Source organism: Chiroxiphia lanceolata, chromosome Z, assembly GCF_009829145.1.
Source record: "Chiroxiphia lanceolata isolate bChiLan1 chromosome Z, bChiLan1.pri, whole genome shotgun sequence".
NCBI lineage: Eukaryota > Metazoa > Chordata > Aves > Passeriformes > Pipridae > Chiroxiphia > Chiroxiphia lanceolata.
This window is the reverse complement of record NC_045671.1, coordinates 49,591,588-49,605,976: the sequence shown is the minus strand read 5'-3', so window position 1 is coordinate 49,605,976 and position 14,389 is coordinate 49,591,588. Positions and strand designations below refer to the sequence as shown.

Genomic DNA, 14,389 nt, shown 5'->3' with positions numbered 1-14,389 from the left:
CATTTCCCTCTCCTTAAAACTAAGAGCAACACTATGTTTTTTAATGTGCTTTTTCAGACTGACCAACAACCTATTCTTTTTAGGTAGTACTGGGAATGGTAGACTAGAAATATGCAACAGGATTAAGATGGAAATCTTAGACTTCCATGTGTGGTAGATGACACCAGAATCTTTTATCAACAGCTGAGAAGTTCTCTTGCAATCATCAGAAATCTTACTTTCCAAAACCTCTGACAGACAGGCAACACTAGTATCAGATGGATGCTTCAGAACTTGACATACTGCTTGGAGACTGTTCATTACAAATGAACAAAGGAAGGATCAAATTTATGTGCATCGACTGAATGATGTCTCATTTGCAGAGATTTAATAGTAAGATACACCACAACAGGCCTCATAAGCAATGGACTATCAAACTTCCAATCATCATCATGGCTGGGCTTCGTGAATGAAGATTTGGGAAGGGCTCTACCCACACTTGCCACAAGCACGCTGGTGGCTAAAATGGCCAAATGCGAGATAGACAAGTCCGGTTGCAAAAGGCACAGCAGAAAGACTCCTTAGGAGGTATCGACAAGACACATTCTTTCTGCGTTGTCTTTTCCAATACTTACAATTTAATGGAAAACAGAGGGGAAAAATTAAATGGAGGCAAATGTGATTTGTGTATCTGTAAAAATGATTGAATAAAAGTTACAAAGCCTAAGTAGACTAATTCCCAAAGATCTACATCATTAAAGCCACTGAGTATTTGAGAGATCTGAGGTATCTTCACTGCAAACATCTGCAGACCAACCACAGTGATGCTGGTCACTGTGAGTGAGATCACAGTGCCGTAACAGCTGAACTGGTGTAGGCTTGGTGGGATGCCCTGTCTGTGCTCTCCTGATGGATCTGTACAGCACTTCCTGAGCAGGGAGAATTGGGGCAGGGATCGGAGATACTCCTACTTCTAGATTTTCCCCCCTGGAAGTGGAAGCTGCACAACCTTATCAGACACCACTCTGCTGCCTAAACACTGCTGCAGCCATCAAGCTTGAAAGCAGAACAACTCAAACCCTCTAGACCCTGTCATGATGAAGAGTTAAGAAATGAAGCAACATTAATTAACCAAGTCCCAGCCTACACTAAATGAGCTTAATACTTAATGTGCCTACACTGAGATCTAAGAAATACTCCATGGACAGATTTTTGATTCTATATTGATGCTTTCATACAAACCTGTCTAATTGGAAAAAATGCTTAACATTGCAAGAGCAGAGAAAAACTAGAGCAACAGATACAGCTCCTGCCAAATGGTGCCAGGCTAGGTATCCTCCCTACTTGTCACAAGGATTAAAATTTAGTACTTTTAATGCTTTTATGGGTAAATGTGAGAAAAAGTAACACTGTAGAGAAAAACACAGGAGAAAACTACGAGACCCACATGTCCTTTTAGTTTAAATTTAATTTGTCAGATAGAAGTTATCTATGTACAATCAGTGTGCATTGTAACAATTCTGTCAATAAAGTCATAATTCAAATCTTCTAAAATATTAACTAGCTGCATAGCACATTTGACATTATTGCCCATGTCGAAGAGGGAACACAAATGAATTTACAATGAATTTTGACTGATTTGGATACTGAAGTCTTCTGATACTTAACATTCCTCCTTTAAAACCAATGCACCTGAAAAGCTTTCCAGAGCACAGTTTAGCTGGGTATTTCTTACCATTTCATTACAAACAATCACAACACTGACAGTTTAATAGGGAAAAAAACCCAAACAAAACCCCAAAATGTGTGTCTAAAGTATCCAATAAAGGGAGCACTAAGTGGAATAAAATGTTCCCTTTCCCCATTTTTACATTCTGAGGAGTGACTCCATCAAGATCTTTTATTGAAACATGTAAGTACACCGATTTTATTTCATACTCGTGACAAGAAGGCCTGAGTTGGTGGGGAAAGGAACAGTCGAAAAAAGCCTGAGGGGGGGAAAAGCTCATTTAATAAATTTACAACAATTTACAGCCATTTGTTTGTGTTTTGCTTTTTTTTTATTATTTGTTTGTTTGTTTTGTAAAAAGGCATTGTAACTGATCACAAACAGGAGAAATCCTGGCTATTTTACAGTTATAGGTACAGAATTTAAATATTCAAGCTTGTGATGAAAAGCGGCAAGGTGGTCGCAGTGTACAATGTAAACAAGTAGCTTTGGAAAGTGAACAAAGTCCTTGAGAGTTCTTTACTAAGAAAAAAAAATAATCTCCCCATTCCCTCCTGAAATATGAGCACAGGTCAGTGTTTAAAAGTTCGTTTACAAACATAACTTAAAACATTATCAGCCTCAAACCACTTTGACATGAAGAGTTTTATAGTAAGATCCAGTCTGAAATGGGCAGTGTTGAGGTCCCTGTAAAAGTAAACATCTTCCATTTCTTAAAAAAAGTGCCACAGCATTTGCAGCACAGTGCAGCATAAACTTTAAATACAAAAATATTTTTCTTCTGTTGGGATAATAGACCTTGCATCCTGGAAAGAAGTAACAATACTGCTACTGATAGAATATCCCGTCTGTATCTTTCAAGTCATGTAAGGCAATTACTGTGTTAGTTTACTGTATATGGCTAAAAGAAGGTCCAGCAAGTGTCAGTCTTTGTTATGTTTTCCGGCTGCTCCATGTATGTTCAGGTGTACTTTTGTGATCTGATGAGTGTTCAAATGGAGATCTGTGACCTAGGGGAGATCTTGAACCATAAGGAGACCTCTGATCCAATGGTGACCTTGGGCCACTACCCGAAGCTCTGTGGTCCATTTGCCAGTCTGAGTGATACCTATAGTCTCTAGGTGATTTATGATGGCTGTATTCAGAAGTGGAACGGTGATCCAAATGTATCCTGTGGTCTGAATGGGAACGGTGATCCAAATGAGCCCGGCTGTCTTTCAAACTTCCCTCCAGGTTTGACCTGTGGTCTCTGCTCCTGTAGTCATCTAACTTTCTATGTTTAATATCACTGTAGTATCTATAAAATATGAAATTATTCATATTAGAGTTACTGAACACATGAAGAGCCACAATTACGTCAAATCGACAGACCGGCATTAGAGACACTGTTGCAACCTTGCATCACTCAGAAGAGACCGTGCAGTGCTTGCTACAAAAACAGGAGAGGAATTCTGCCCAGATTTCAAAACTGCTTGAGAAACTCACCTGCTGTCTTGTTTGTAGTGATCCCACTCTCTGTGATCTTTTCCGTTGCTGAAGGCTGAATAGGGCCTTTTCCTCGAGTCACTTTTCTTATAAGTGTCCCCCTGATGCCTGTCTTTGTGATGATCGTGATATTGTGACAAATGTCTGTCAGAAGAGTAACTGTCCCTGCTACTGTCATCATGGTTTGTATTCTCCTTCAGTCTTTCCACATCTGTTTAATAAAGCAGAGGTTAAAAGGAAGTCTCATAAAGTCTTTACTTCACCTAATTCAAACAGCAATGCTACCTGTTTGATGCAAAGGAGTATGGAAGTGACACGATTTAAACGAAACAATGTCTAAGCAGTTGAAAGACAAATGCACTAACGCCAGTGAATGGAAAGAAACCTTAAAAGTAAGAGGGAAGCAAGGTGGAATGTAGATGCGTAGGACCTGGAAACTGAACTTCTCAACCTCCGCATTCAGCCTATGAAGCAAAGTGTGGTCCAAATGAGCAGTGAGTAGAGGTGCCTCCAGCAGAGCAATTTTAGACAGAATGGCAGCAACTTCCCCTCTAAGAAGGGAAGGACTTTGTATGAGTAACAGTTTTAAAGGTACACCTTGTCAGCAAAAGAATTCCAGTGGTATTCCCAAAATACACGATGCTGATTTTAAGGCCATGAAAATTTACTGGAAGTGTTCCGTCACACCAGATAAACAGAAGTATTACATACAAGAAGGCAGGTGTGCTAACACAGGGAAGACCCCAATGATTTTGTCAACAACAAAAGACAGCCTATGTAACTAATGACAAACTACGACTGCAAGGAGTAACTTGCTTTCTTACACTGGAGTGACATTACAACAGCTACAAACAGGCACAGAATTTCCAGGAAATTTACAGTTTTTGAGCAGACTTCTCATCCTTCCCAAAATTTAAAACAAAAAATGTTTCTGAATTTTTTTAAAGGACAGTCAAATAACCCTGTAAGTGCCAGCTTCAGTCTACATTCAGCTGGATTTCATCAGCAAACTGGTGAAACTAGTGAAGTCTGGCTAATCAGCCTTTCTTTATGGTACTTAGCAGTGTGGAAAACAGACCTAGGAGACATGTGAAATGAAATAAACATGAAAACTTAGATAACTAACACAAGATTATACTTAAGGTTATACTTAAGGTTTCTTACCTGGATTTCTAATTACATGTGTATTCACATTGGTACTAACATTCTGGTCATTGTGTTGCTAAAAGAGACAAGTACAAAAGCATAATGGTAAATCCCAAAGTTCATCTGGATACACCAGAAAAATATCCTAACAAAAGAGACTGCAATGATACAAACACAAATGCTACTTGAACTGTATTTCTGTGTTCCTTATAATCCTTTAAAGATAAAGGAAGAGTTATAAAACTTAAAATATACAATATATATAGAATATATTACCTGAGACTCTTGGCGTTTTTTGATTGCATGTTTATACAGTTTGTGCAGCTTTCTGGCATCAAATTCCGTAAACTTGGAGACAAAAATCCACAGATTTCTGAGGAAGAAGAAAGGAGAGAAGTTATAATTCTTCTATAAATTTATTTTCCCTATATTATGCAACAGAACATGGATTTAACTGAATTAATCTGAACAGTACTTCAGTAAACCAAAACCACTATGAAATCTACACAGTATTGCTTAATTGCACAATAAATATTATGTACCTGAAAAAAAAAATTTGAAAGACTAATTCCTTTAACAATTAGTCACTTCTTAATATTTTTTGTAAGTACTTCAGACTGCAAAGTGCATGGAAAGTAGTACTAATAACAATTCTGTTAATTTTTGTGAAATGCTTAAAAATGTAGCTATCGATGTCTTCTAAATGCTTGTTTGAGTTTTGAGTATTTACCACAACGTAAATAAAAAAATTAAGAAAGAAAAAGTAGTAAAAATTCTTTCAAACTTGAAATCTCTTATCCTGACTAACGAGTTTTATTATATGAGAATACTGGGGAGAATTAAGTCTGGTCAAAGCTTTTGAGACCAAGTGAGAATTGTGAAAGACAATGGAAGTCACACAGAAATAAATTTGTGCCTAATCTGTGCTTGAAGGAACCAAAGAAAAACAAATCAGGTCTTGTGTTGTCAGGATGTCAGAATTGTTAAGGAAACATTTGCTTCTATAATCACAGGTAAAGTTCTTTCAACAGATACAGAATTCTTTTAGTCAAATTTGAAGGTGGAATGCTTAAGAGTCTACAGAATACTGGTGTTGAGAAATATCTGAAGTGTGTAGGCTCAGGAAGCAACAGTCTGCTCCTTCACTGTGATTATTTAAACATAGTAATTTCTGTCTAGAAGTTTGCAAAAGTAGACAACCAGTCAATGCTGACTCTAATGAGACCATTATAACTTTATACAAGTTACACCACTTCTTATAAAAGATAGCTGAGATACGTATTTTATTAATCTACACATAATATTGTAGCATTATTACGAATAACAGCTCTGTTGCAAGTTCCTATATAATATGCAGAACGGAAGCACAGGATGTATTTTCAATCTCCATAAAGATATTAAGTGCACATTCTGATAGAAGCAACTCAAATTGCATTAAGAATGTAACAATGAAATATAGTTTACAAAGCAAGATTTTTTTTTTAAATTGTCACCCCATAAAGATGTAAACTCTTCTCTCACTTTTAAAATGCATCTGAGTACATTATGATAAATACTTTTATCAAGTCATAGTTAATATGTAATATGTAATTTAATTTTAGAGTACATTTTTAGAACAATAAAGAATTCTGTAGCTCAGAATCATAAAAAGTTCAACACAACTGTAGAACTGTGTATTTTCAGCAGGAATTATAAACCACCAAAACCATCTAAAGTTGAAAAAGCAGATCCTTAAGGTTAAGAATGCTCTTCCACTAAACACAGCTTAGTGATGAGTTCCTCAGTGTCTGCTTTCAGCATTAAGTAGTGAGATGTCTCCACCCACTTAGCAAAATGCACTGATGTGCAGCAAATGCTTAATGTCAATCCCTTTAAAGTCAGAACAATGTATAATCACCTTTCTATAGATTCCTCTTTAAAAGAGCAGAAAGATACAAGAAAGAGAGAAAAAAAAAGGAGAAATAACTAAAAGCTATTCTGCTTAATAGAAGCAACTACAGATTTCCCTTTTTCAAGCAAACCTAAGGAGAATAAATAACTTACTTTCTCCACTGCTTAATTTGTTCAGGATTTGTGTACTCTTTTAGACATTCAGTAATGTGATCCCCAATTTTGATAAGACACTGTCTAGTGTGCTCCAGCTGCTCTCTTTCAGAAAGGCCCTTCTCTGGTCGATCCAGCTGTTTCAATGCTGCTTTGACAGGTCTCATTCTTTCTTTGCACTGTAAAACAGAAAAAATTAATCAAGTGATTCAAAATTCAAAATATCAATTCAAAAGAAAAAAATATTCTAAAACATGATCCACCTTTTACTATGATATATATACGCAGGTGAAGACAATACTGTCAAATGAAACACAAGACTTTCTCACAGCTCCTGAAAATATTTTGCAGGTTTCCTTTGGAACAAGTTGTATTATAAACCACATTGGAAATTTATTATCTATGAAAGATTGTATAAAATACAGATATCAAGGTGTAGAAGCCTGGAAGATAAGGGTGCTAATGTGTACATCTCAAACACTGATAGCTGGACAGCTGTGGAGACAGCGAAGGATTGTTGTGGCTAGAGAAGGGACCCATACAGAGTTAGGGCGGTACTTTTCTGGGACAAACATCCTTGTTCTGGCTTCTGAAGATAAGCACAACACAGTACTGTGCAGGTACAGGAGTGAAGATGAGGCATGGACTGTCAAGGGGGCAACAAGACCACCCAAGACCCCCAAAGCCCTCCAACCCATTTCTAGTAAGGCCTGGAAGGACTGACTGCCCATGGTAACTGATGTGCGTAGCGAGAAACTTGACCTCCAGGGAGGGAAAAACTTATCTATAAAAAGGCTGCCCCACAAAGCCCAGGTGTGTGGGCACCCCAAGGGCCCTGGATACCTTGCTGGATCAATGCTAGAGCCAGGATTGCTGATAACTGTTTTTCCCTCCCTTTCTCCCCACCATCTGCTCCTTTCTCGCTCCCTCCCTCCCCCTTTCACCTCACCCCTCTGTACAAAAACCACTGCAGTGGGTTTATCTGGCACGTCAGGGACTGACATACCGATTTCCATGTCAAGGGTATAATTTAGTAAAAAAATATTGTAAACTTTTGCAGACCCTCTGACTTCTGTCATTCTTTTTGACCACGAGCATCTATGAATCTTGCGCGCTCCCTTCCCCTTAAGGGTGGGATGCCACGCAAGCAATGATTTAATATACAGGATTTCTGTGGAAAATTATTAACATCATTACAAATGGATTTTACAATTAAAACTTTGAGCACAATCATGTAGGACAAGACTTACACTTTTTAGCACCTAGAAAGCTATACAAACTCAATGGCAAAATTAAATATGAGAGTTTTCAGTACATTTCAAACAAATACTTTCTGCAACAATTACACCTGGCATCTAGCAAAGGATCAAAATCGCTTCTACAGACATTTTTCAAACCTCACTCCTATGCAGATACTAGCAGAACTTGTGCTACCTAGAGGAAAGCTAGTTTGGGTATAGAACCATAAAGATAAACAACCTCCAAGATCATTAAGTCCAATCTTTAACTGAACACCGCCATACCCACTGAACTGTAATTATGAAGTCCCACATCCAGTTATTTTATTTTTGAACATTTCCAGGGATGGTGACATCACCACCTCCCACAGCAGCCTGTTCCAGTGCTTAACGACTCTTTCAGTGAAGAAATTTTCCCTAATACCCAACCTGAACATCTCCTGGCACTACTTGGGATGCTTCTCCTTGTCCGGTCACTGGCTGCCTGGGAGAAGAGGTCAACCTCCACTTGGCTACACTTCCTTCCAGGTAGTTTTAGACAGCAATAAGGTCTCCACTGAGCCTACTTCTCTCCAGGCTAAACATCCCCAGCTTCCTCAGCTGCTCCTCATAAACCCTGTGCTCCAGACCTTTTGCCATCTCCACTGCCCTTTTCTGGACACACTCCAGCACCTCCATGTCCTTCTCAAAGTGAGAGGCTCAGAACTGGACACGGCACTGGAAATGTGGTCTCATCAGCACTGAGTAGAGGGGATGCCTAGACCAGCAAAAACAGTGATGTCAACTCAGATAAAGGTTGTGCATTCTTGAACTTTCACACTTGGAATCCAATGTTTTAATAATAAACCCAGATAAACCCAGCTGGCAGGGTTTAAATTACAGATACTTGCTTAGGAATAGTATCGAAGTACAGTGGAATGGTAAACATGACATGCATTTTCTGCTTGTCATAATGAGTGAAGTAAGTTAAGCCTGAACAACTCAATTCGATTTAAAAGTGCAGTTAAATGTTTAATTAGACTGCACCTGACCATGGCAGTTGATGATAAACATACCTTCCAGAACACCCCCCCCTTCCCGGTGCCATTTTTGCATACGCTACCAAACCTAGAAAACCAAACAAACATCTGGAATGGAATGAAATGAAATATTACGATTACCATGTAAGCATCTAGGGACAACTCAAAAAAACTGGGGAAGTTGTTCCATTGCCAGCTCATGCCACTAAATTAATTAAGCATTTGGATTACATACCGCATGAGCCACAGATTAGCCTTTAAAAAGACAGCTTAAACAGTGCACTTCTTAAATAAAGAAGTGATCAGAAAAATATAACTTATGATTTTCTGTCATTAGCCACACAAACATATCCATCTGAATTACTGAAGGCCAATGCTGAAAATCACAAGTGAGTTACTTGGAATGTTCAGAATAAAACCATCAACCAGTCAACTACCATACTCAAGAGAATCCTATTGGCACGTCACAGCCAGCACCCACAACAGCCTGAACAGATCTGGCTGGCAAAAACACACAGCTGTTGCAATCTGAATGACAAAAGCACCACAGGAGAATAGCTGCTCAAAGTAACTCATTAATACTCTCCCAAAGGCCCCAGCTAACCTATAAAACTTCACATAAACTGTGTGTACATACATTATTCTCAAATGTTAATTCAGTTCTTAGTCAGAAGTAGTGATTAAACAGAATTATTTTAGTGTCATAGACATTACTTCAGCAAGATATATCTAAAGGTTTTAGCATTTTTTCCTTCCTGTGTCTACTAAATGAAGTTTGCAATACTTCAGCAGACAAGTGCTGAAACCTAATTTTTCTTGCTATCTAACAAAGAAGAAAAGCATATATGATAAGGTGAAGCCAGAGACTCCATCAATTGCTTTTAAGTTCATTCATGTCTCCTCTTTTAAGAAGAAGGATACACAAATGACTCCTGAGGATATACCTGTAGAGTTTATTCATCACACAAACCATGGGATATTTTTTTGTACTATCCTGAGCAAATACAGTAAAAAAGTAAAATAAAAGTGCTGGAATGCAGTGAAAAATTATTTTTGTACACTGTCAGCAGCATTCATTGATCTGAGACTTTATCTGGGAAAGATCATCTGTGTTACTGTGCCCAGTAAGAGTATCAGGAATATCAGAAATTGTCCTCATTTAGACTATTAAGTATATTAAGCATAAACTTGAGTATAAACATAAACTGACTTATCGAAAGGGGACTTACCACACTAAAAGTTTTCTGATCCAGTTCTTCAGATTCTTCTGATATAGGAACTGGTTCACTAGTTGCAGTAATATGAACTGGAGTATCCAACAATGGAATTTTTTTAGTTTTTTCTTTATTTTCAGATTTTATTTCATTTACCTAAGAACAAGATACAAAAATATTTAAGTACACTTTATTCTGGGTCTGGAATTACCTTATAATATATGACAATCCCCGTAACTACTGCATTCTCTTCAGTAATAAGAAAAAAATTTATGCTGACATTCAATGACAGTATGTTTTACTTTCTCTGGGATGGAAATGGAAAATGGAAAAGGAAAAGAATAATTTTTGCACACACTTGTACTCTCAGTCCAACTAAGGGATGTATCACTGAAGATGTACTTTCCCATTTCAAGTGCCTGTCCTCATGGTTTCAGGTAGGAAAAATAAAACTTCAAATTATGTAAAAGACTATAATGAAATGACAACTGATCAGATCCAAAACACCTTGTAATCTCAAAATCATTCACATAAACCTAGTGGCCTTTTCTAGTGCTATGTAAGACAAGTAAACCTAGTTACCTTCTCTTCCTTTACTTCTTTTTCTTTCTGTGTGGATTCTTTTACTTTGTTTTCTCTCTTTTCTTTAATATCCTTTTCTTTTAATTCTTTCTTATCCTCTTTTTCTTTTTTCTCCCTTTTCAAATCCCTCTTATTTTCCTTTTCTTTTGTCTCTCTTTTTTCTTCAGCTTCCTTCTTTATACCAGTATCTGGCTCAGGCTTTTCTTCATTTTCTTTCTCTGCTTTAAATTTTTTATGCAGATGTTTCACTGAAACAATCTCATCCTGCAATATGCAAGCATATATGTCACATCAAACTGAGTTCCTATCTATACAGTTTCACAACTATCAGATTAAAACACTTTTTATCTGTTCATTCTTTCTTTTGGGACACACAATTTAACATCTATCAAACAGAACTGAATGCAGTTGCAAAGACAGATGAGAATTACGCACTCACTTCCTTGATGTGACAAAGCAAGTACTGACTTGGTAGAGGCACTAGGTGTGAGAAATTGTGTCCATTTAACTTAGAATTAACTTCAAATTAGGTCCCTTTAAAGGTACTTAGACTCTGAAGAGCTAAAATCTAAAAAGAGGCAGGTCTTGCAAAACTGAGCTGATTGGTCAGGACACTCAAGTGATGGGGATGTTAGAAGACCTCTATCTAGTTAGATTTGTCCTAGCAACTTTTTACCAATCCCATATTAAACATTCACAGCAGAAGGTAACAGAGTCCCGAATTTCTCTTTTCCAGAGCTGTTTGTTTTTAGTAGGCTTTAAAAAAGCATTAGTTACAGACTGTCTGATAGGGGCCCGTTCAACTACTTGAAGGTGAAAATCTCAGTTCATGACTTCACCTATAGGGCCGGAGACAGAAACTAAAATCCTTCCAGACACAAGAAAAATATGACAGTAAATAACATATTGTAACACAAGTTCAAGAATCATTATCATCTCTTTAAATACACGCTGGAAGGGCACATATAGAAACTGTTGCAGAAAAGCAGACCAAGGAATGTCCAATACCTGAACTGAACAAGTACTTAGATGAGGTATGAAGTAATCAGCCCAAACAGGACTCTAGTGTTTAGGTATCATGGAAACCTTCTAGCAATAATCCAGTGACTTCAGAAGTTTCCTGATAATTCTAGCAGTTAAACAGGTAAGTTTTAAATCCTGTATGCAGTATGGCAGCTAAGTAGTTGAGGCCAATCATTTAGGTGTCTCTTGTATATAGTCTACTTTTCAGGAGTGCAATTGATACTCAATGTCCAAAGGTATTGAAGTGATGAATACCTGTTATTAAATACACAAAAGGGGACAGCATTCTAGGCAATTTCCCAAAACACAGTAAGTCAATCAACTGGCTGGCAGTGTCTTCTGAGTAGAGATGAAGTCTTAACACTTATTTTTAAGTGGTATGAACCCTTTAATCTGCTTAGTTTTAGGGATTAGTTGCCCACATTAGTTTACTGGAAACTAGTTGACACATACAGTTCTTAAGTCTTTTCATGCCAAGTACATTATTTCAGCTATAAACATAAGACAGCCTACACTGATTTTTTTTTCCTCTGGCTTTATATTTTGTTTTCAATTGTACAACTTTAATACATACAGGAATGCTTTAGTTAAAGATTACTATAATTTTATAAATTTATCATGGTCCTTCTAACACTGAATAAATTTTAACTTTGTTTTTCTGGAAGTATTTTTTCCTTTAGAACAAGTAGACAAACAATTACAATGGTTTGTAATAGTTTACTTTAAAGCTAGTAGGGAGTAAATTATTGGTACATATAGATTTCCACTGATTTATTTCAACTACTTTCAAAATCACAAAATTAGCTGTGACATAACCCTAACTTTTTATGTCTACTGGTTTTCCTGTGTGATAAATGACAAAAATAAAAAGATCTAACAAAAGCAGAGGCCTAAACAAATATCAGAAGCAACAGAACACAAAAAGATTAAACAGCTGATTAAAAAGTCTTTTTGGATAATGAGAGCCGTGATGTATACAGGAGCTCTCACATGCAAGCCTTGAAATATAATTTTTTCATGCTGCTCTTTCTAATTGAGCCTGATGATTTTCCAGAGCCCGAATAAAAAAAACTTTACCTTAAGAATCACTGTCAGTAGTTATAACACACTAGCCAAAACACTTAGTTTCACAATTGTGTGATACATTAGGTTTCCATTTCTATCAAATGCAGTGTTGAAATCTGTAAAGAATGCTGAAACTGAGCAATATCACCACTAACTAGACAATAACCTTTTTTATAAAAATTTGGAAAACTACTCATAACTTCTGAGTTATGGCTTGTCATTAGACTAGATACAATTTTCCATGTGCCTGCAATGATACAACATCAGTTGTAGTGGCCACAGGAAAAGGACGACGTTCAGGTGTTTTAATTTTATTAAGCCAAGCAGAAGACAAAATACATATTGATACTAACAGGAAAAACTAAACAGCCATCTTTACCATGTGAAAGATACTCACCTTATTATCCTCATCATCATCTTCATCAGATTTTTCTGAGGGCTGTGGTGAAGAATCACTTTTTATTTCTTCTTTTATTTTTGCGGCCTTTAGCATCTTATTCTTTTTAGTTCTTGCTTTCCGCCTCTTTGAATTGCCCTGAAAGTAAATTGATCTCTTTAACAATGTCAACTGACAAGCATCTTTGCACTACAGTCGCAAAAAAAGTATTTGTTTTTACATCAAAGAGAGGGTTCCTTTTATTTATTGCCACTAATGACCACTGCTTTTTTCAGGACTGGAGACAGAGTATAGTGCAATAGTAGAGAATACACACAAATAATAAGAGAATAATATAGTGTGAAACTTGCAATAAATGTCCTGAGTTAGTCTCATGTACTATGATTAGCAACAGAGTAATACTACACAAATAAAAAAGAGTAGAACTAAAAAAAGAAAAGGATCAGCAGACACGCCTAGAAGCATATTGTTTTATTTCACTATTGAATGCCAAATTTTACTTACTGCTCCAGCAAGCCTTTGTGCTTCCTTCCTTGCAAGGTCTTTATTCAGTAATTTAATGAGGTAGTCTGCACGGGTCTGCAACTGCTTGGCCTGGGGTTTCTTATCGGGATCATCAGGCAAAATCTGAGGAGAACAATGGTAGTTTCACAGCGGTGAGTACATATTATCAATCTTAGATGTTAGCCTGCAGCACACAGAACAGAAAAACCTCTGCAAAAGGAAGCAGTAAACAATTCACTCCAACTATACCTAACAAATATGCCAGAATGCTTGGAGCAATGGAGAATTTCTTAAAGTTTTCACTTCTCTCCTATCAAGCAACTAATGCAGAGTCTTGGAAATTGTCTCACAGTCTAAAATTAGCTCAAAAAACCAGTCTCAGATTTCTGTCTCCACTCTGACAGTTCGTCTAAGAAATTCTGGGCACCTATACCAGTCAGTCACTGAACTCCTGGCTCTGACTCATTCATCTTCTAAATGCAGAACTCATTACAGTGTATTGCAGATGCCAAAAATACAAACGTATGGTTTCAAAAACCAGACACTAATGGAACCAGAAATTAATGGAAGGCAGGAGTAGGTATCATTATTAAACAAATGTGGACAGAGACCTGGCTCCTCACATCCCAGATCTGTAGGCCGGTGCCACAAAATTTACTTCATTCACCCCAGTCTTTCCCTCAGTACCTGTCTCTCACTATTGCTAAGAGGCTACTGCACTAATTCTAGCACAGCTACTCTCAATGCTGGGAGAGAAAACAGCTTCGACTGAGGAATCTGGGGACTGAGTGGGGAGAGGGAAACTGAATCAAATTTCTAGAAAAACCTCCCTTCTCAAAAGTTCAAGAACACAAAATTAACAAAACCAGAACATCCAAAACAGTGAAGGAAAAGACCTGAAAAGAAAAATTCAAGTGACAGACGCCCAGCCACATGAGAACATGGCAACACAACTGACTGCAAGA

General features: G+C 37.2%; 1 protein-coding gene across 1 annotated transcript in view; it reads right to left on the bottom strand.

Moving 5' to 3' along the window:
* Positions 1 to 1,429: 1,429 nt before the first annotated feature.
* The window catches only part of CHD1 (chromodomain helicase DNA binding protein 1), a 60,347-nt gene continuing 47,387 nt past the window's right edge, over positions 1,430 to 14,389 (bottom strand). Inside the window, exons 29-37 of the mRNA XM_032676890.1 lie at positions 13,425 to 13,547; positions 12,921 to 13,058; positions 10,436 to 10,699; positions 9,869 to 10,009; positions 6,383 to 6,561; positions 4,616 to 4,712; positions 4,358 to 4,415; positions 3,194 to 3,404; positions 1,430 to 3,005 (exon numbers count right to left, since the gene is read on the bottom strand). Of these exons, the coding sequence (XP_032532781.1) occupies positions 2,642 to 3,005; positions 3,194 to 3,404; positions 4,358 to 4,415; positions 4,616 to 4,712; positions 6,383 to 6,561; positions 9,869 to 10,009; positions 10,436 to 10,699; positions 12,921 to 13,058; positions 13,425 to 13,547 (1,575 nt within the window). The 3' untranslated portion in view covers positions 1,430 to 2,641. The remainder of the gene's footprint in view (positions 3,006 to 3,193; positions 3,405 to 4,357; positions 4,416 to 4,615; positions 4,713 to 6,382; positions 6,562 to 9,868; positions 10,010 to 10,435; positions 10,700 to 12,920; positions 13,059 to 13,424; positions 13,548 to 14,389) is intronic.